This window comes from Lates calcarifer, linkage group LG7_1 (assembly GCF_001640805.2).
Source record: "Lates calcarifer isolate ASB-BC8 linkage group LG7_1, TLL_Latcal_v3, whole genome shotgun sequence".
In the NCBI taxonomy this organism is placed as follows: domain Eukaryota; kingdom Metazoa; phylum Chordata; class Actinopteri; family Centropomidae; genus Lates; species Lates calcarifer.
The window spans coordinates 21325329-21349186 of NC_066839.1; the positions used below are offsets into that span (position 1 = coordinate 21325329).

Here is a 23858-nt window from a genome sequence, read left to right on the forward strand (position 1 = left end):
TTTGTGTATTGGCGGCAGGATTTGCCATTACTGTAATTGGTGATTTCTGTCTGATAGGCAGCGAGGGAGACAGGGCTTAAGACTTAGTGGGAGGGCCTGAGCAAGAGTTTGCTTTTCAGGATGCTGAGCTTCTCCAAACCCCTTCCCAATTACCCCTGGAACAATGACAGACAGCAGCTTTTGCCTCTTTGTGTCAGACGTCCGGTATGTTGACTTAGTGTATCTCCAATCCACTTTGTCACCAGTTAATTGGAGAGCGGTGAGTTATTCTAATGCAAATGCCAGCCATGTTCACACAATTTAAAACAAGCTACCTTCAGTTAGCTAGAGGTGACAAAATAACAAAAACTGTGTTGACAGTCTCAGGGAGAAGTCTTCCCTCCTGCAGCACACCATGCTATGTTTTCAGTACGTTGGGGAGCAATGACATTACAGTATGCACTTGTCTCCAGCTGCTGTCACACTTTGGACCTCCACACTGAATTCATCTTGTGTTAACAACTGTGATTTAAAGCCAGAACGTACAGGATGTTATCTGTAATATGTCAGATTAACAAGCCCATACAGCTGAAATGCACCCAGTCAGTGCATTAAGTCACTGAATCTTGCAGGCTAGATGTAATTTAATTTTGCATGACAGACAAAATCAAATAACGTCGTGACATTAATAAGTGATTATCGCTCTTCACTGGAGGAATGTTTTTACAAAAGCCAGACCTGCTGAAAACACAGGGGTCTCTGCAGGCCTTTAATTTCATCTCTCATCTAGACATCTACTGCCAAAGTATACTGGTCTTAACACATTGTGACATACTTTTTGGCAGCATTCTATGGCGAGTCACCAGTGTGATAGGGAAATGATTTGGGAGGAATTTACAAATTTAATTAACTCAGTCTCTAAGGATACAAGCTCTTCCAACTTTCATTTAGATGTAATCTTGCTTTGGAGAATACATTTCAGCATGCAGTTTTCACAGAAGAATAGCTCTCCTCAGTCTCAATACTTCACCACATGCAGTACGTACTATCTGCTTATTTCTATGGAGTGTACTGGCAGGTAAAATGATGAACATAACACACACCCACCATGAAAACACAGCCAAAATGTGAATGAATAAAAGGTGTAATAGCATTTTTGTTGTTCTTTTTTTACTCTATCCATTGGTGGACAGAGCATCTGCCGGGCACTGGATAATGATGCAGAGGTGAAGGAACGTAATTTCAGGGCAAAAAGTATGTTTGACAGTTTCCAGAATCTCTAGTGTTACAGTAATTTACTGGCAAAGCATAATGCTTTCAAATGACAGATTAACAACATACAGTGAGTGTGCCACTGCCAAAGCTTTAGAATTACCAGTAAGCTCTATGGCTGCAAGTAACAATTGTTTTCTTTATCATTTAATCTGCTAATTATCTTCTAATTTCCTCTATAAAATGTAAGAATAGCAAAAAACACCAAAACCTCAGTCTTATCAGCATTGAGCTGTGAGAAATTTTCCTCCATCCATTCCTTAATAGTCTGGAGCAGTGTAGGAGCCTAGAGCCTCACCAGGTTTGAATGGAAAATACAGTCGGATATGATCTGCAAATGAATGATATGCAGTGTTAAATCTGTTTCTGATCTGTCTCAAGAGCAGCAAATATAAAGAGAATAACAGGGGCCCCAGAAGCGAGCCCTGTGGGACACCACAAAACCGTGGAGAGGAATCAGACACAAAGTCTCCAATAGAGACATTGAAACTTCAGTGAGATAAGATGTAAATCAGTCTGACGATACGACTGATAGGCCCACCAAGTCACATTACCTCTTAATCAGGATATGATAGTGTACTGTGTCAAAAGCAGAACTAAGGCAGTATTAACACAGTACTAGCACTAGTACTAGCACAATAATCTGTCATCAGAGGACATTACAATATCATTTGACAGCCTGAGCAGAGCAGTTCTAGTAGAGTGACCTTTCCAAAACCCAGACTGAAACTTATTACAATTATTGTGCACCTTCAACACAGCAGTGAGATGTTCTGCCACAACCTCCTCTCTTTATTAATTGCTGACAAAAGTAGGGTTATATCATCATAAGAACCCAGACCTAAGAACAAATGATCATGAAAAAGATTATTATCTTATTAGTTATCTTAAAAATACCTGGTAAAACCTGGCTAGCACAATAGATAACAACTAACATAATAGTACAAGAAAACCGTTCAGTAATCTAAAATATAAACCAATATCAGATCTTGGTGAAACAAAGAAAGGAAGGAAATGATACCAAATGTACCCACAAAATAACTCATACCACAAACTGCAGATATGTAACTCTGGAAGTAATATAAGCAAATATTTTGTTTCTTAAAAACCTGCTTTTTCTCCACACCCACCTGCCTGTCAGCTGTTTCTCTGAAGGAAACTGATCTACCTCCAGCTAAAATATGTTGTACTCTTGCATTTTGTCAACAATCTCTGAAATAACAAGGTTAAACGGGCAATTATTTTCTCCCAGCAGTGCTTCAGTCAGATCCAAACACTTCCAGGGATGCAGCAGAATGAGCAGAGAGGACGGACGGGTGAAGGAGATCACCCAGTACAAAGGGACTGGGAGACTTTGCAAAGGCTCTCGGCCATGCTACCTTGTCACAGCATCCCTCTCGCCCTCACTAAATTCCTCCAGCCCAGATGTGAAGCCCATCTGCTCCAAAGCTAATACTAACATCCTTTCAGATCCTTGGCTGCCATAATGTTTTTACTGTTGTTTTAAACCAAATAATTAAAAGCAGCCCACCAGATGGCTGTCATACACTCTCTCTGCTTTGATAACAAAAAGGTTTTGGTACAGTGTTGGTTTAAAGCAGCAGAAGTACAGATGAGGAAGCTAGCAGGTGTGCAGGACTAAATCAAGTCTGGGTCAGGCCGTGAAAGAATTTGAGGCGACAGCTTTCAAGGGTCAAAAGGTTGTCCGTAATTGCCAGTGGCCTGTTTGAATTGAGGCAAATGGACTTTCAGATTTTTTTCCCTTCCCTTTCTCCAAAGCCAAAGTGGCCAGCCGCAAACTCATTATGATTTCCAAGTGTGATGACGATCTGAATAAAAGGGGAGGGGGGTGAAGCAGGGGGTCGAAGACATAATTAGTTTTCCTCACTGCAGGAGACAGTATGTTGATGAGACAAAGAAAGACGGAAAAAAGCCGAGCTGTCAATCTCCCCTGATTCTTTCATCTCACAAAGCTCCAGTGAGTAATGCTCACCCCCACCCACCTCCACCCCCAAAAAACAAAACAAAAAACCCCCTCGTACATCCTGCAACTGCAATGCATGACTGTGTTATCCAGCAGAAACCTCTGCCAATTCTATAACCATAACCCATCTCCTCCTGAATAAAAAACAAACGCTTTGAAAGAGGATGCTCTCTAGCAAACGTAATACAGATCATGTTCAGTGCTAGAAATAAATAAAAATGATTAACACTTCAAATCTTAAATATATCTAACATGATGGTCCATTATTCAGAGGCCTAAATCTAAAGAATGCTTTCAAACCGTTTTGGGAGTACAAGAAAAACCTCTCAAGTGACTTACTCCTACTCATGGCTAAGTGTAGGAGAGACCTACAGAACAGTTTTTAAATGATCACATGATTACATGTGTTTTTTCACCACAGGAGCAGCCACAGATTTAACCAACATCTGTCGAACTGCTCATTCTTTTAAAAAACTTTTTCTCACGTTTCATTTCATCCATGTGAAATCTTTAATATCTCCAGCAGTACTGTCCTATTCAGAATTATAATGCACATTTGGCTTCAGAAAATATATTGGTCATCATGACCAATGCTATCTTGTACAAAAGCAACCAGATATATCACTCCTGAGACATGTTTTGAACTCTTTTTTTTTTTTTTTTTAATTAAAATGAGAATATATGGTTAATTTACATACTTGGCGAGTCGCAATTACATTGACACGGAACATCTCAGTAAAATGTTCTCAAACAATGTGTTTGTTTTCCATCAATAATCTAGCAGTACAGATACAACATGTTTATCTATATTCAGCCAAATACACTGAATGGGTACCCAGTGCGTTACAAAGTGACGCTATCGGGTCCTGACCAAGTGTCTGTACATGATGGGTTGGGAGGGGAAAGAAAGGTTTCAGAAGGAAGGACAGTGTGTAGTGTGCAAGATGCAAGTTCACTGTGTTAATTAGACTGTGGTAAGACAACTCGGAAACACTATTGAAGATACATTAATTGATTATTCAGGCTATGGGACAGCGGAATAAGCTGAAAACACATCTTATAGTTTCACCTAATTAAGTTAAGGTATGGTTACTTTGTAAGGCCAATGTGTTACACACACACCCAGTGGACAGACAGAGCAACATTAGAACTGATGACATTTGGAGTCATGTTTGTGTCCTCCTGATGAACATAAGAAAAAAAACTCATTTTAGCTCGCTAATTCTTCAACTTTCTTCACCAGCTAGCTCTGTCTGTCTGCTGTTAAGTGCTCGGCGGGTGGTGTACAGTGGGGTTTATCAGAGCTTTTTCACTGAAAACAGCTGCCTGCTACACACAACACAAGGTTGATAAGAGTCGATTTGTGCACCCAGAAAACAAAACAAAAAGCTAAAAGAGACTAAACTGATTAGAGCTGAGGGGAACAGCACAGGTAGAGATAACCAGGAGTTCATCACTATGGCCAACACACAGACAATGTTGCTGTGTTCCTGTGTGTGAGAAATATGCCCTCTCTGGCTAACATGCTAACTCTTGTTAGGCTACAAACAATCCCTTTGTACCACCAGACAAAATAGCACTGCCTACAGGAAACAGTGATCAAAGTTTAGATATTGATTCGGGATTGCTGCTGTGTGCATGTTTGTGTGTGTGTGCGTGTCCAGCAGGGGGAATTCATTGCTCTCGGGCACCCACAGAATGCAATCCTGCTTGGCTTTTTATTACCCTTAGAAGTCCTTTTAACTCCTTCGGCAGGAAATGAAACACTCGAATGGCTCTATTGCAAAGTGCTGGAGCCATTTGCAGCCAGGGCCGTGAGATTCCCGAGCATGTGTTCCATATAAAGAGAGGCTCTGGGAGTCACAGGTGCATGCTGGCAGGGTGAGTGTGGTATGTGTGTGCACGCGTCTGCATGAATGTACATGAGCGAACGGACGGAGTGCAAGTGAGTGAGTAGACAAAGAAGGAGAAGGAAAGAAAGTATTTCAGTGTTTACTGAGGCCTTACAGTCACCCGTGGGCTGTAAACAGAGAGCTGCTGCATTCCAGAGCTAAAGCCAGCTGCCTTTACTGACCGGTCAATGCTTGAAAACACACACAGCAGCTTTAAATATGGAAGCTGAAGTTCACTTTTCAGTTAGGACTTGTCAGGGAGGGAAAGACAGAAAGTGACTGTTGATTTTCCTGTGATTCATTGTTGGCTATAGCACTGCAACGAACAATGACTCTCATTACCGAGTAACTGTTGATTACTTGATTAATCATTATTCTATAAAACATTTGCAAATAGTAAAAAATGTAGTTCTATGTCCAATGACTTGTTTTGTTTGTCTGGCAGTCTAACAATAACCATAATAACATACTGTACAACAGGGGAAAGCAGAAAATCAACACAACTGTTTAACTGAAATCCAGTGGATGTTTAGCAATTTACTTAACTATTGAAATGATTAATATATTATCAAAATCTTTTTTTTTTTTTTGATGATCATCAACACTCACTTTGACTTTATACTGTTTCATTTTTAGTTTGATCTCAATCCTACACAAGAGCACTTTACAGCTTATTACATACAGACATGGAAAGCCTGTTGTTTTACATTAGATGTGGCTGAAAGTGCTGAGAAAAGCCCAGTGAGTGGAAGTAGAGTGTGTTCTTTTTTGTTTTGTTTTTTTTCCAAAGACAAGTGAGCTTTAAATATCAAATCAATTACAATATTCTGACAGTCAGTGTATATACAGAATATCTATCAGTATATATCACAATATGGCAATGTATGTATGTATTTATGTAAATATGCATATGAAATAATCAAACTGATGTAACTAGCAATGAACTGCAGTCCACTGTTTTCCATTAATCAGACAAAATGTAGGGTAAAATTTACAACTTAAAACAAGAGTCCGATCACTGCTTCTGAACTGTAATGAATTCATTTGGATGACAGCCATTTACATAAGAATAACATGACAAGATCATAGCAACACAAGGTAAGTCTCCTAAACCTTTGCTGCTGCTTACAGCTACTGTGGCCACAAGTGGCATTTACAGGGTTTTGGCACATTTTAGTTCAATTCATTTCTCAAGCTTCTCTTGAGTCAGTTATAAAGTCATGGAACTGTGCTTGTGTGTATCTATCTAAAGCTTCCTAACACTAGCTAACATAACACCACAAGTTACTGCCCACACCCAGTAAAGCTGCTGTGTATGCTGAATTGAGCTGTGGTTTGTTTTACTGCTTCAACTTTTCCTTTGTTATGAGAAGAATGTGTTGGGTTTTTTTGGTCCAAAAGTTACATAGTGTTGCTTTAACATCAATTAAATTAATTATAGCCTGGCAACGAATAACACATCATCAACTAGCTTTCATTATTATCATCAAATTTCATTGATAGAAATGAAACTCCCTCACAGGCAGTGAAAAAAAGCCATCAACATTTGAAGACAGGATGATGAATAATTGGGAGCATGACTATGCTACAGTGTGTTCTTTGTTGCTCAACTTGAGAACACTGAGCGCTCTGAGTGCTTCACAGCACTACTAAATATGTACATTCTCATCACAGCTCTTTTGTTCTCAGGTCGTGCTGTTATTTGTCCCACGCTTCATCTGCTGCACCAGACTGACTACCTCAATTAGTGGCACTCACTGAGAGACATTAATAAGTGTCCAACAAACCTGAGATGGAATATATTAGAGTTCCATTTTTGTCGACAGTGACATTTCTCATCAACTACCCCTCAGGTCTGTAATTTCACTGAGCGAATACTCTCTCTCTGCTCGTGATCTGTCAGCCTGTGGTGGTCGCATGGAGAGGGCTCAGGCACTCATCTGCTCATGTACTGTTATCATGTACGTGCAAAATACAGGCAGAGGCAAAGTTAGCTGATACGTCTTCACACAGTAACCTCATTTTAATACATTACAGATTTAGTTCACCCCCCAAAAAAAATAAAATAAAATTATATATATATATATATATATATATATATATATATATTATATTATTTTATTTTTATTTTTATTTATATATATATATATATATATATACTCACACACACACACACACACACACACACACAAAATGTTTTAGGGTTTATTTGTCCAATTTTTAATATCTCTAATACAGTGTCTGCATTTGAAGCTCCTAGCCCAGAGAATGAAAGTGAATGGAATTTGGTTTGGAAGTATCCAAAGCTTTGAAAAATTACGTTTTTTAAAAAATTCTCCAGAAAAGTGTCAGCAGATCTGCTGTCAACATCTCTCCTCAGCAGATGAAACCCTGTAAACCAGGGCTGCCATGCAAGTCCTGACAACCTATGATTGTCCTAGCTCTGATACAACCCACGCAGGCGTACCAGACCTTCGTCATCATGACACAAAATGTTAACGTAGTTAACCTTGTGGTACATTCATGGCTTGGTTAGCTTTAGACACAAGGACTGGTCAGGTTTTGGAAAAGATGGATGTTTGGGTTAAAATAAATGCTCTTTTAAGGTTAGAGGACTTTGTTGTCACAGTGACTACTGGGTTCAAATAGGAAACAAATGGCAGTCCCCCGTGTCAAGTCAACCTCTCCCTAAGGCCTCTTTTCTCTTCAACTTCCTCCTTTGCTCATGTCATAATTACTACAGAGAATCCATAGACCTGCTTTGCATCGGAAAGATGGAAATCTCAGAGACAAATAAAACCAAAGCTATGTGTATGGATAGATATGGATAGATACCAGTAGATGTGAAAAAATATGTTGTTTTGTAATTGGGGTGAATTGATCATTTAACATGCTCAGCTGTAATATTCTCCCACAGAGAAGTTTATTTAGCTTCCTCGGAAAGAACAACTTACTAATAGAGGGATCATAATAATCGGAGACACTTTGATAACTATGCACATTTAACGCATTTGGCACATCACTTTATTCAGTAACCTGCAGCACAGAGCGGATTATCAGCTCCTTGCAACCTGCAACGTTTAACTCTGTAGACTCGGTCAGACCTGTCACCAACATGGAAACAAGCAGCGGTGTTAAATCAACATTCCTCAGTGTCTGAGCTTCCTGCTTTATTCCGACAGAGAAATCCTTATTTGTTTACTGAGGGGTTTACGATATCACACACCAATTTAGTATCCCAAAAATGTTGATAAGTACAACAATGCTCAGGGAAACTTGTTTAGTGGTCAACTTCAGCAAAAAAATGAGCTGTCAATGTCTCAGCTGAAAAATGAGTGTGTCTGACGTCTGTGAGAGAAAAAGAAATAATTCCAGAAAGGTGAGGTTCTGACTGAAAACGCTGAGCTGCTATGTGGAAGGTAAACAGCAGAATGACTGCCAAAGAAAATGTTGCCTCAGTCTCTTTCTGCTGCCTTGCCGAGGTCTGAATAATTAAAGCCGCGTCTATGTCTGTTCTGTGGGAACACAGCCTATAGGATGAAGCTGAATGCGAATCGGCGCTCCCTTTTCAACTTCCTCATATTCCCAGCTGAGCCAGAAACATCAGAATGTTGCAACTTTTCCGGCAGTCTTCAGAATGAAATATTATCTCTCTCTACACATGTTCCAAATTAATAACACTGCATCCAAACACAAACAAACAGGGCTGGAGACAGAGTTTCTGGAGAAATATAAAAAATTGTCCACAAAAAAATAAAGAGATAATGATATATAAATGCTCTATAATAGCATTAATAAAAGATAATTTGTCATTATTTTACAGGATTTCAGCCTCGGCATTAACTCTCTCTCTATTCCTCCCTCTCCCCATTTCATATGATATTTGAGATAATATATATTTTGGCCAGCCAGCAAAACCACCTGTTATTTAGCTGCTGGAACAAATTAATATAGAAATCACGATATAATCGACAATTTTACTGGTGTCTTGGTTTTACTTTGGTCCACAACTAGATGCTGATTGTCTTTAATATTTATTTTCTTGTTGCAGGCTCCAGTATTGGCACATATGCATTTGCTATTTTCTATCATTTACTGAAATAGTTTAATAATTGGACTCAGTTTCTTCTGGCATTAGTCATGTCTTGATTTGAAAATAACCAGATCTGGTCTTGGGACCTGACTACAGTTCTGGTGAGCATGACTTATTAAATACTGGGCTTTTTTCAAGTTAAAGTTTATGTTGTCCACCTCATATGTGAAAGAGATGGCAGCAGCGACATTTTTATAAGAGCAAAAATCTCGAATATACAATAAAAAACTATTATAATCAAACTACAGAGTCCTCTAAAATTCACTAATCACATTCATGCTCCTTAGAAAGATAAAGCTTTACCAAGAGTTTCCATAAAGAATAGAATAAAATCAAACATGGAAACACTGAATTCCTGGAAGGCTCAAGACATAAAAAAAAAGGTTCATATCAAGTATGAGGCTGGTGTTATTCTATATTTTCTATGCCGTCAACAAATCCCATGAGACTCAAACCAAGTGTTAGTCTGTCGCTCAAGAATTTCAGATTTCCCTATCCAAGCCAAATATATAGTTTCACCTTTGAAACATGCCCAGTAATTTCCAAAAAAAAAAGTTTTCAGCAAATGTTACTCAATCAGGACAAAATCCTGCACTATTTTAAGCCACATACTAATACACATTTAGTACCTCAGTGAGTATTTGTACAGAAGTATAGACTTCATAACAAAAGACCATGTCACCCAGTTTTTCATAGTTTATGGACAATGGAGCTCTATGGCACAGAGAAATAAGATATACCAGGACTTAGATAAACACACAGTACTTGTTTGTGGGAGATATTTCTTGTTGATTTGTTGAGTAAGAAAAACATCATCACCAGCCTATCTGCAGCTATCAGCCCTCTAAACCCGTATTAGTTGAGGCCTATTCTTGACTACAAGCCTGCATGGAAGTGTCTGCCTGCGTCCTTTCCAAGGCAGTGAAACAGCCCGCTGCTCTGACAGGCTGCCTGCGCCAAGAGAAAGGTCTGTCCAATGGCTGCGATAGGAACCAAGTGAAGGGGAAAGAGGCGACGCCAGCTTCTATGAGGGAGGACTCATTCAAGCACGGCAGATTCAGGGGGATTTAGGGAGCTCGTCTGCCAGCAATAAAAGGCTGAAACAGGATACTTGGTGAGATTAATTACCTAGATAGGCCACGATAATGCCATTTAAATGGGAAAGTAATTAAAGTGCACCTTCCATGAAAATTATTCATTGCTGACGGATTGGGTGACAGACAAATCAGGAGGCATTTACAGAAAAGCTACAGGTTAAGTGCTACGAGCTGCTGCTCTGAGACCACCACAGTTTTATTGCAGCTGTTGAATCTTACTGCTTTGCCCAGCTCTCATCAAATTACTGCAGGCATGTGGAGCAGAGGAGGGGGTAGGGGTGGGATGGGGCGGGATGGGGTGGGTCGGGGCTCCCAGGTAACGTAAAACCAGGGACAAATGCTACAAAGGAGGATCCGCTTAACTAGAAAATTACACTGGCTGGCACTGGTCAGTGGGGACTCCTCAGAATCAATCAGTCCTTGTGTTTAAGGCCACCATGACAGATCAGAACACAAGAAGAGATCAATCAATGGCCGTATTGTTGCTGTAGTGTTACTTTCACAAATGAACCGAATAATATCCATTTAGTGATGATAACGTGTCAATAATGTGGCCGTACAGATAACCGCAAGGTTATCAATTTGCACCCATCAATTATTATCTTCAGGATCGTTGTCCTCTTCTAAAGGTAAATCATTATCAAACCATGCTACTAACTCTCTGAATTCCAGACACTAAACTGCTGTAGGACAGTGATGCAGACTTTGACTGAAGCAGTCAAACTAAACAGGAATATTTGTTTCTCACGCAAAGGAAGGACACAGGGGCTGTTCACATCAAAGTAAAATGCTTGGCATTTCTTATGTGCCTCAATGTGCTTTTTTTCTTCTTTTGCACTGAGCGATCGTACCACAGGGAATAGCCTGTTGTTCTTTTTGAATGTGTAAGTAGGTTTGTTCTTGAGGGCGACTATAACATCATCCTGTGTTTCCACTGTTGCACAACAAATGAAGTGTATAGTGGCTAAAAATAAACACAGAAGATAATTCACTTTGTTGATTTCAAAATCCCTCTAATGTAAAATGTGTCAAAATTGCATCTTACACAAGGGTTGATTTAGAATTCAACATCATGACTTTGTCTTATCAGATGTTTTTGGAATGATGATCATGGCATTCTTGGCATTTGGAGACAATCCAGTGAAACTCACCAGAGCCTAAAGCTCCTTCCAGACAGTCATCCTGTTATGTAAATGTGATTGTAATGTTACATGTTGGTCCCAACGTCTGAAGTCGTTATTGCTGCTTTCAGTTTTGACCAGTTAAAAAGATGCATCAGGCAAAGGAGAGAAACATGAACCATTACTGGCTGATATAAATGTTCCATACATACATAACTATGGTTCAATCAATTCTGAATTCTGAAACGCAGATTTCAGTTCAGTCAGGGTGAGAGGCAGAGGAACACAACAATCTGACAGAGCTTTAGGAGGGGTTGGAGTGTCAGCGGTTGTGGGGTACCACCGGGGGTGGGCGTGGTTCAGTGCGGTGGTGGTGTACGCAAGGGTTTGAATGCATTTTTTGAATTCACAAAAGGGCCGTGTTCAAGCTACAATAGAGTGTTAAGTAGCTGTGTAAGGTTTCAACATCAGATACATTATCATGAAACACTATTCTATGTGTACAGGTTGTGATTTATTGTGCCAGCGTTGTGGCTCTTTCTATAAATGTCCTTTAATGGATGACCATTTACAAAATGGACAACTTTATCTATTTTAACATAGATGTAGTCAGATCTGAAGTCTCTATATCACACAAATCACTGCCATGTGATAGCATTCTTGGCATTCTGAGATATTTCTAGTCAAACTCACCACAGTCTAAATAATGCATCTGGCTACATCTGGCTACAACCCCTGTTTTCAGCTCTGACTCACCCATGGAGCCTGTCAATACTTGGAAGCACTGCTCAGCTATTGTAAAAGTTGCTATCTGAGTGTAACAGGCTTTGTGCTGTTGGCTAACACAAGCAGCCAACATTAAAATCAATTTCCACAGCCTCATCCTTTCACTCATTGTATTGTTTATACCTACTGCTGATTGCACCTAAACCACATTTCACTGGTCTTAAGTTGAATGTGTACACACACACACACAGTTCCTGTAGCCTTCCCCATAACCGATTTCAAATCCTATTTCTGCGCCCTACTCCACAGTGATTTTTCTGGCTCGGAGATGTGAACACCTGCTTGAATAAATATTAATAGTTATTCTATGAGCACTGCCCACTCACAAGTGTGCTGGAAGAACAAAAGGCCTTGTTTACAAGTGTGCTTGAGGAAAGCTAAAGCACAGAGGGCCCTCGGAAGGTGGCTCTGTGGCACTGTTGACTCACAATGGAGTGCTGATTGAAACACACTCTTTAACTTGCAGCGTGATACCGGCAGTGAAAGTAGCGAAAATCCTCAACACGACAAATTTCTATTCAACTGCAGCGAGGATGGAGAAATCAAGCTCACGAACTCGCAGCCTCTACTTAAAGACAGAGCTGAGACGTAATTAGGTTTCTGCGAACAATAAGCACTCAGCACCTTGTGTAGCTCCAGCCTCGCTCCAGACATTTCCTTTAGTGTAATTATGGGAGGTGTGAATTCCTCATCAGATGGATCACCATCTGCATTCACGCAGTGCGCGTTCTTTCCCTGAGTCCCCATCCAACGAGCCCATGTTCATGCTGATTATCATGCAGGAGGTAGAGATGGGAGGGATGGAAGAGAGGGCTTCTCTTTTTTAAGGTTCTTTCAGTGCTATGGGGCTCCAGTGCCTCGCTATGCAAAGGTTAATCAATTCTGAATGATGAGCCATAAAAGCTTTAATAATGCAGTCACTCTCTAATGAGTGGTCCTGCATGCTTACTCAAGAGGGAACGTTTGTTTTAGGAAGTGCCGACCTTCCAATTACAAAGCGATCAAGAATTCTATAACAGCCCAGAGAGCACTGGACACAGTGATGGTCCAGTGAGCAGGACGATGATGTTATCCAAGTTAAATACTTGGGTCACATTATCAAAACTCAGCCATGTTTAAGACTGATATTGTTTGTGTTTATGTTCAAGTGTGATTTGGTTTAGAAAGCTCTGGAAAGGCAAGTAAGTGGTCCTTGAGTGAAGGCCTAACCAAGTAGTTTTTGTCAAGAATTGGCTGGAAAATAGTCATGAGTGGTTTTCAAAGACCATGAGAAGTTTTTTTGTTGTTTAATTTAGAGGAAGTGGTAAGATCCTGATTAAAATTGATGTTTTTCCAGGAAATTACTAACTCTAGTTCATATTCCTTGATCAATAAAAAAACCCTTTTTTGGCAGGAATCTGGCATACTAGTTTGAAAAAATCCTCCAGTTGAATTCATTCTTTTAAATGCTAGCACCGTTACTTTCTGTCTTCATTTAAAGGTATTATTCTGTCCCAGGACACTACCATCAATCAGATATTGATGATTTGCATAACCTTTTTGATATTAAAACTTAATGGACTCGATCAACAATATTATCAATGACCTGATCCATCCTGGCCAATTACACTGATTACAGTGTTATAGCAATTTAAATGGTGCCACTTGCTCAAAATGATAAACATGCCACCATCTTGGCCAAGCACGCCACAATAGCTAATGGCTAAATATTCCACTGGGTTAACTGAGTAATTGTCTGTTGTCATCATGCCAGGTATAATCATGAGTGATTCTGAAAGAGCATGTGTTAATTGTTTGGGTTTTTTCTCTGGCTTTTTTCCTGGAGGTTGTCCTCCTGCTGACGTCTCTGCGTCCTTGGCCAGGCAACCCCTTGGCACATTCCAGCTTGTGTCACTGTCATGAACCGAGCTCCACAAAATACATCATCCCTAATGCTGTATCCCACACACACACCTACATCTAGTACACTGACATATTTATTGTTTCGTAAACTGACTTGCTTTAACGCTAAAATGACGACGTTGAGTGTCAGCGACTAAATCATGATAAGAGTGTAGGAGCAGCAGAACATGATTTTCATCACATGACAGAGGACAGGTGTCGTTAGCCAGAAAGAGGATAATCAGCTAATGCTTCAGTGCTCTCTTTGCAGCTTCTTTTAATCCCCACAGTCAGAACATAGTTTTTGGAACAATTGAGTTACATGGATACTTTAGCATGAAAGGAATCTTGTTGGGTGGATCCATAGAAATAATTAATAAAAAAAGCTTTAGATACAGCATTTTAATTATAGTTAATTCCCTTGAGACTGAGCTCAAAATACAGTACTGTCTCTTTAGGTTCCACTGGGAATCTGCATCATTGCTGAGCTAATAATGTTTGCCACTGTAGTGCTGATACACATTAAATTAATCTGGGTAATATGCATACTGGAAATATTATGGATCATATCAGACTATGGTCATTAAAGCTAATGGGGAATCATTACCATAGTTTGCATATGAGAGGTTTTCAAAATTAAACAGTCAATCGCCATGTTACTAATGTCTAATGCTCTCTCAGCTGGAGCAAAGGTTGTGCTCCATGCTATCATATATTATCCCTTTTTTCCAACTTCAGCTTTAAGGAAACTGTTTCATTTTGTCTACCTCAGATCAACTTAATGCAAGGACAAAACTGAAGTCAGGACATGGTAGCTAGCACCTTTGGAGCTCACTAATTAACATGAAGGATGTCTTGATCAACTACAGTTTAGTATTTTTGGCTATACCTGTTGAACACACAAGATAAAGTGTGCTAATTAGTGAGATGAGGATGTGTTGGCGAGAACAGTGAAAAGAACAGGATAGTTTATTCCTATTTCCAGTCTTGATGTCAATCATAGGCTAAGTGATTCTTCACTCCGGCTCTGTACTTAAATTGCAGACATGAGATTGGTACCAATCTTCTCATTTAACTCTCGGAAAAGTACAGTATCTTTCTAACACAAATAATAACAAACCACATGCCAAGTTGATGCTGTTTGTATGTGTAAGAACAGTGGAGAGAAGTTTTCATCATCAACATTGTCAATACACACTCTGATGGAACAGTCCTTACCTGCTTGACCAGTAGCGATGCTAACTGCCGCAAACAGCCTCTGTGTGCGGCTCAGGTCCGACACCCCATTGACAGCCTCCACCTCAAAAGTGTAGTTGGCATGGGCAAGCAGGTCCATGATGGTCACATAAGTGTCCACTAATCCGGACTGCGCAGGAGAGTATCCCACATTCGGCCCACACGGAACACACTCCTCAGGTTCCCAGCTGCAGCGCCGACATATAACCCTGTAGCTGACGTCATTGCGGCCGCCTGTGTCAGCCGGTGGGCTCCACTCCAGGCTAACAGTGGTCTGGTTGATGTTGTAGACCAGGTTCTGTGGCGCAGAGGGAGGTCCTGTCAGAGGTGGACAAGGAGGAAACCAGAATTAAATAACTGAGTGCCAAGGAAAGTGACAGCCAAGACTGTGCATTGACTGGATCTGTGATTCTCTGTTCTGAGTTAAAAAAAAAAAAATGCTATGGGACCTGCCAGCTCCAGCCCTAGAGCCAAACACTGACACTCAATTATAATAAGACTCAGATCCAGAGAAAAAATGGTGCAGGTACACAGAAAGGAAGTCAGCTTTGGCAGGCACCAAGGTCAGTGTAACGAAGCTGTGGAATCAAGCAGTGGAGCTGCCCAGAGTATTATTACTGTACTGTGTGTGTATGTTGTTCCATATGCTATACAGTTATATACCACTACATACTTTCACCATTTAATTGAGTATTATTATTCATTCCTTACGTTACCTATAGTTCCATATCATGGCTACCAGAGTTGCACTACTAGACTCAAATATTTCTACAAATAATATTGATAATATAGTCCAAGGTATTGCACACATACTGTGTATAGATTTTTAATGTCAACTCTCTATTTTCTTTTTTCAACATTTCTCACCTTACCTGTCTCAGTGCTGCAGTAATTTCCCCTCAGGGATCAATAAAGTTTTATCTTCTCTCTGACATCCATATTCTTGAGTCTTAAAACTTAAAACGATGAGTGGACTAAATGTTTAACTGATTGTTTACCTAACTCACCGACTGAAGCTGTTACAAACAGTTGTTGCACATTAGCATACACTGTGTTTGGGTGAAAGTCTCTTTCATTATATTCTTCTTAGACATATTAAAGCACTTCAACCCATTCTGATGTCATTCTGCTGCCAGCAGCACAGTAACACCATCGTGACACATGAGAAATCAGACTTTAAACATCTAACTAGCAAAACAATATAACTGGAGAGTTGGTTTACAGGCAACTTTTATAACCTCAATTTGCTCAAATTGACAAAGTAAGTCGATGCGATGGTATTTAATTACATGCAGAGTTTTGAGTGAAATTAGATTTTTAGTTTAATGAATTTGTAAAGTTGGGTTGATGAATTTAAGTTCAGCTTTCTCTCACCTTCACATTTTGTTTTTGTCTCCACCAAACACATCTCTGTCTGCTGTTTGGGGTAAAGAGGGTTTATCAGAGCAAACTGAAATGAGCTTGATGATAAAACCAAAACAATTAGAAAATTATAATTTAGTCACCACAAGCGACTCCCGTCATGTTACACATGGTAATTTGAGGATTTGTTCATATAAAAATGATTAGTGTAGCCTTAAGGCAGCATGGTTCCTAATATTTTAATTTTGAAATAACCTTGTACTTGTGCAAGCAAACATAACTTGTGATTCATCTACATGAACAGAGGGCTTTGCTTACATACTGACTGTTAACAGACTAAAATCTGACAAATGCTTAGCAGGGAATCAGAAGCCACAGACAGTGACTCTCTAAGCCTTCCTGTTCTCCAAAAATACCCAACTATCTCCCATCATGGAGGCAGTGGCTTTACTGGTTTTCCTCAGAAAGGTATATCATGTAGACAGCAGGACACTTAAAGTTAATGTCTTCTAAAAAAAAAAAAAAAAAAACTCAAAGCCTGGCTGACCCACAGAATTTATGAGCAAGATTTAAACCTGAATTACCTCTGTCCTGTAACTGTCATATACGATTTCACTTGATATACAATAACAACTGGCTCCGTGGCATCAAAAGTGAACACGACCGCCGATCATTTTCCTGTAAACGTTCACATAATGGTGAGGAGATTAGTTCATCTCGTAAAACAGTGAATAACAAATTGCTGCTTTCATCTTTCAAATTCCAGGCTGTTGGCTTTTATGACCAATATGTTGATATAAATAAACTCCCACTAACACAGTAAAGATTATATGACTTGTATTCTTTGTTTATGAATGCTGTGAAGAAAATCTTCACTTCGTTCTCTGGGAGATTTAAAATGTGTTTTCTCAGGAAATATTCTTAGAGGGAATCTTGGGAGGGACCTCTCATTAAATTTGTCACATTAACTAACAAAATAGGTCATGCATATGCATAGATCCAAAACTGCTATCACAATATTCATTAATACAGCACTTAGTTGTTTTTCCCCTGTTCCACCCAGTAGAACCGAGGGCTCAACAGAGGCATCCATATTCATGATTATCGGGTAAGGATAAGAGACAGACTGTGGACTGGGAAGATGAAAGAGCCACCTGTGGCAGGTGAAGTGGAGAGGAGTGACTGCTGATAGCGCCACTCGACTTCAGCCATGGCACTGACACTCGACCCGTGCTCTCAATCTTCCTCGCGGACAAAGGGAAGGTGTGCCTCAGCTACATACGCAATTTAGACACACACCTCCCACATCAAGTCCAAACCTCAGGGATCTTTTATTCTTCCATTTCTGTGGCCACAGATACTGATGATAGCATCTCATTTTGTTTGTGCCACTCTCAGGTACCACAAAGCAAAGTGGTGATTTCACAGCAACGTGAGACAAAAGGAAATTAAATGAAGCTGTCCATGGATCTGTGGGACCTTGTCTTTTGTCTTGTTTTGCAGATGCACAGTACACTGCAAGTTTTGCCTTTCTTCCTTCCTAAATATCAGCAATTTGAAAATGAAGTGCTTGTCAGTTTGTCTGTCAGTGAGCTAACTCCCTTTTTGATGACAGTCAGGGCTAGGTTCGAAAAGAAAAGAAAATGAAATGCAAAAGACACAAAGTTCTTGAAGAGTTCTTGGAGAGAGATAAAGGCAATGTTAGAAAGCCATGGAGGCAGGTTCTTTCCACAAGTGTGGCCCCTCATAGAAGGTATACACATGTGTCACTTCAGACATGATAAGATGACACATCACATGACCCAGTTTGTTTGAAGCCTACCGAACCCCTGCAGTTCTCTTTCTTCTTCTTCTGCCTTGGCGTCTCTTTGTTTCTCCAAATAGGCTCTGTCTGAACTCAGCAATATGAAACTCTTCCTCCCCCAATTCACCTGCAGCATAGATTTGCACTGCATCCTGAGCCCTCCACTGTCTGTCTGTCTGCTCATCCTCGTAGCTCAAGGGCTTGTCGTTCTCCCTCTTCTTTTTGCTCTTTTTTTTTCTCTCTCACTCCCCCACTCTGTCTTATCTTTCATGTTCGCTCCTCTCACCCCTCCTCCCAGTCAAGTTTCATTTCACGGATTAGCCTGCCAGCCCCCACAGCCTGAAATGTCTCAATCACTTGCTAGCTTCCCTCCAACGCTGCCACTGTGACCAAGCATGAGTGAGCGTGTGTGTGAGGATATTTTTGTTGATGTGCATAAATATGGAATATGTACATGCACAGTTTAAGTTTCCTACTGTATCATTTGCATGCTAACGTGGCGCAGATTTAAAGCAACATCTGCAATCTTGTGAAATAAACAAAGATCTCCCATGTGTAAGAGTGGTGAAAAACAGCTTTCAGCTGCACAGAGGTACCAACTACATCTAATAATCCACCATGCAGAAAACATAGCATAGGAGCAGATCGTTTTTAGGTCATTTTTCAAAGCCCATCTCCACTTTGTGCAGAGTTGTGAGACCTGACTAAATCCAAGCTTAGGAGAGAAGAATCCGGCGCTTATCGGCCTTGAGATGTGCTCAGGGCTGCCTTAACCCTCCACAGCCTATTAGCTTGCTGTGCTCTAATTGGGGAACTGTGGGGAGAGGGGCGGCAGGGGTGAGTGGTATTCAAATCGCCCATGAGGTAATCCTCACTCTACAAATGTGTGTTGTGACCCTGTGACCTAGCCTCTAATGATGTGGCTGCAGCAGAACCTGTATGAGGGAAGCCATGCTGAAGAGGAGAAGAGCTTGAAGAAGATTTTTTTTTTTTTTTTAAAGCTGAAGGGCTTCACTGCTGTTGTTGTAATAACCAAAATTTCAATACTACTTCAATACCATGCTGAATTCAATATTGGATTTGCTACTCGCACAAAATGTGGGCTGTGAGCTGAAATTCCATTTCACCCTCAGTCCTGGAGTGAATGATGGCACGTGGACAGGAATAAAAAATTAAAGGGAATCACTAAGACTGTGTTAGAACAATACACACATTTTTGGGCACTTCAGCTGCATAAGCTGAGAGCTCAGAGATTTCACTGAGATAGCATATGCAAAAATGAAGTTTTGCTGCCAAGAAGCATTTGCTAAGAGCACTGTGGAACTGCACGGTGGTCATCGTCTCTGGTCATCAACTCACAGAATGTCAGTGTATGAGTTGTTACATTTTTTTTTAGCTGCCTCACAGTTCACACACAGAGCACTGCAGGAGCAACAGAGCAACAAAACTTTACAACCACATCTTGTCTTTAAATGACTAAAGCACAAAACTAACTGTGGAGATAGTCGCAATAAAATTTGTGGCAATTAAGACGATAGGCTCAGGGCATTTTTATTCTAACAACCTATCACACGGCAGCATTAATGCAACAACAGCCAGTCAGGCAGCAGCTTTTGCCTAACGTGTCAAAGTACAGGCTTCTGTTGCAAAACAGTAGAAGAACCCACATGATCTTCCAAACAGGAAAAATAGTTGACAGGCCAAACATGTCGCCAGTTGATACCAACAAAGATGGAAAGGCAACATATCTGTTCACCTGAAAAGGTTTGATCCCAGGGACCCCCCAGAGAGGATGGAAATGCTGTTTGTCCGTCCACACCAAGTCCTAGAAGGGCTGTACCAAGACATCTATTGTGCCAACTTTTGCAACCGTTGCCTCATATGAAAAGTGAAGTGTGGATGTAACAAACAGAGTTTCCTACTTCTTAGCTAAAGACATGATGCCCCTGAGCACAGTAGGGAAAGATGGGTTCAGGAAAGTGGTTAAAGAGCTGGACTGTAGGTACGAACTTCCAGACAGGAAATACTTTTCACAAACTGCTGGTCATCTAATTTTCACCTCTACAGAGAAGGTCCTATCAAAGAAATCTGTGGTCGCAGTCGTCACATGTTTTTGTTTTGTTTACATTTTTTGATAACTTACTCCACAACTTAATATTTAATGTTTATAGTTAAGGCATAAGGATAAAACATGTTTGCATAGTAAATTGTTATTGTGTTTTTATTAATAAATTATATTCTCAAAGTTTAACCAATGAGCCCACTGGTTTCTTTAGGCTTCAGTCATTATGAGGAACTACTGATATTGATCAATAATGGGGAAAAAAATCATGATCATATTTTTTGCTATATATCACCCAGCCCTAGTGTGAAGACCAAAAAGACAAAAATAAGACACAGGTGGATTACACCTGCGTTACCATTTTAGTGAATCTGGGTTGAAGCTTCAGTAGGATCAGTAAGATTTTCGATGATGAGCTTAGCAAAGTTCTGATATTTGGTGGCAGCAGTAGCCCCCGCAGTCTGTTGCCTTTTCATTAGCCCCTTCAGGCAAGATGGACCCTACAGCGGATATCTTGTTGAGGTGGCACATTTTTAAGTTGGGTGGTAGGGTCTGGGGGGAGGAGACGACCACTCTCAACTACTCTTTTCAGCCCCTCGCTAGCACCAGCACTGATCCCAGCTGTTGCATGATTGATGTCCACTCCCCAGCCTGTCAACAACTTCAGCCTGTGCCTAGCCTCTGGCAAAAATGCCTCCCCATACCCATCCCTATATATCTCATTTTCTCACTGCTTTGCATTTGAATGGCATGGACAAACATTCATCAGACAAAAGCATTTCTTCTTTCCACCCCCTCTCAGCACATACCACTTGGGAAACAATGTATTTGTAACTATGTTTTTGGAACTTCTTCTCTCATCTTTATTCAGCATGGATTTGGCTTTTCATGTCCCCACATTACATCTTCATCTCATTTCCTCTCAAATCCTCATAGACACATTCTTAATCTCTGCGTGCCAGAGATCCATCTCACTGTTTTGCTAAGGCCTACAATATGGTAGCTTTACAAACCCCTATTAAAAAAAATCTGTCAATCAAGCCACGTCTGTTCAGGCCGTGCAAATTCATTTCAATTACTATTCTTTCCTGGATAAGGCCTGAAAAAAGGGAATCACAGTGACTATTGGTCACACTGACTTAATCCAGCGATGAATGAGGAAATGCACGTAGGAAGCTGTGCAAAAATTGCACTGGGTGAAGCTATTCATACAAGTTAAAAATACATATTTACATATAATGGTATGGGGTCATCAAGTGTAGACCCGAAGTTAATGAAAATGAATAATGGAAAGTGTGCATTAGCCAACTTCAGTAATTACTGTGCTACTTGGCCAAGGTGATTACCCAGAAGGGAACAGCCAGAGGACACTGCAAAGAAGTGGGAACTTTCTCCTGTTCTAACCACTGCATGTGTGTCCTGCCCTTGATCAGTGGCAGATGTTCGAGTGTAGCCTTAACATCTGATTAGGATGGTTGAAGAAGTGAGTAATGGACCTGTCTTTCAGAACTAGATCTAGATGGCTGCCTATGTGCTACACTGAGAGACTGGTGGTTTGTGGTCACTGGCCAGCCTCAGATATGTTTAGCCTGACTTATGTCCTTGTTTGTGTCAGATGGTGGTGGAGATGGAATTAAACAGATAAATCTGAGTTTCATAGGGAACTTGAATGTGTTCAAATTTAGCGGACTGATTTCCTTCGCGGGGACAGAAGCAGCTACACTGTGCGCCTCCTTACCTAAAGCAAGACTATGTAACTTTTACTCAACAATGCCCACTGTTGTCACAAGAGACAATTATGGGATAATGGGATTTCACTCTCCTGGAGTCAGTTACTTTATCATTTGGTATCCTGACTAAACCAGTTCATGGTCTCAGCTTGCCCGTTGACGGATGCAGACTGCGGTCGTGCTTCTGTTCTTAGTACAGTCGGGGCTACGCGTACGGACACATTCCGCACATGCGCACAGAGAACATGATGCAACCTCATGACAGCAAGTACTTGGCTTCACAGTCAGTGTGCACACAGTCAGTGCAAAGTCAAATTTTAGGCTGCATGTTGACTGACGTCTGCACAGGCTCCACATGGACTTAGAAAGATAACAACATTTACATCACACTGATCCAAGCAGACCCTTGTGGGCATGCAGATGCGGGAACCATGAACTGACCTTAAGAGTGAAAGGAATCTTACTACAAGTGGCAAACAGATACAGTACGTTTATACCAGAGAGCTGAGTTGATGATGATTTTATGGTAGAGAGCTCACACTATGGGCCAGTTTTTTAATCGATTCATTTATTTATTTATTTTCCTGTTTTTAAGTAGTGTGTAGCTTTCATTGCAATGCATTGTGTGTACATTCACATTCACACCTATACCTCATTGTATATAGAGTTGCACTGTTTTTTATATCTTTTCTATATATATTTTTTGTTTCTGTATATTTTGTATGTTTGCACTGTAAAGGAGAAGCTCTCCAATCTTGTTGTACTTTCAGTATAATGACAATAAAGGGAATTCTATTCTATTCTATTCTATTCTATTGTGGGACAACTGTGTCAATCAACGTGACTAAAATGTGATTTCAGTCTGCATACCAGCATTTTAAGTATACTTGTTCTGTCAATTTTCCAGAGTGGAAACGCTCCATGTTCAGAACATAATTAGACTAAGTACTAACCATGTTGAAACTCAAATTAAATTATGCTTCTTTTCCCAAATACTAGGAATATTACTTCCAGAGTGGTCGAGCACGGAGAGGAAAACAGCCACCAAAATGTAAAATAGAAGGCTGATGTTTTGAAGATAGATAATGGTTGTGGGAAATCACAGCTCATTAATAATGAGAGATAGCCAACTTTACAAATCAACATTTTTTTCATCTCTCTATCTCACAATGTGTGGTAATTGAAATATTTTTCCTGTTAATATATAATCACTTAAATCATAAACCACCAGAAATATTATTCTTCAACAAAAGTGGAATTAAAAAATCTTTGAAAAACTACCAAATAATTCATGAATGAATCAAACACACACACACACACACACACACACACACACACACATCTGGCAGCATAAACACACCTGTGCACTGAGGATATGTTGAAATAAATGTAAAGAGCTTTGGGGCAGGCAGAGACAGAGGTGTTTCTCAACACACTGCTTCAGAATGACATACATTCATTATTCATATGAAATTCACAACACTACACCCAAACTCCAATCTGTATAATCCTCTCTATGATTCTCTCATTTAATGCATAGACAACCCAATGCAGCCCTA

The 23858-nt window shown here is 40.2% G+C and overlaps 1 protein-coding gene across 7 annotated transcripts in view; it reads right to left on the minus strand.

Moving 5' to 3' along the window:
- The window catches only part of epha7 (eph receptor A7), an 85649-nt gene that overhangs the window by 41214 nt on the left and 20577 nt on the right, over positions 1-23858 (minus strand). For all 7 annotated transcript variants that reach the window (XM_018699664.2, XM_018699662.2, XM_018699666.2 and 4 more), the window contains exon 5: positions 15324-15659. In XM_018699664.2, coding sequence (XP_018555180.1) covers positions 15324-15659 — 336 coding nt within the window. The remainder of the gene's footprint in view (positions 1-15323; positions 15660-23858) is intronic.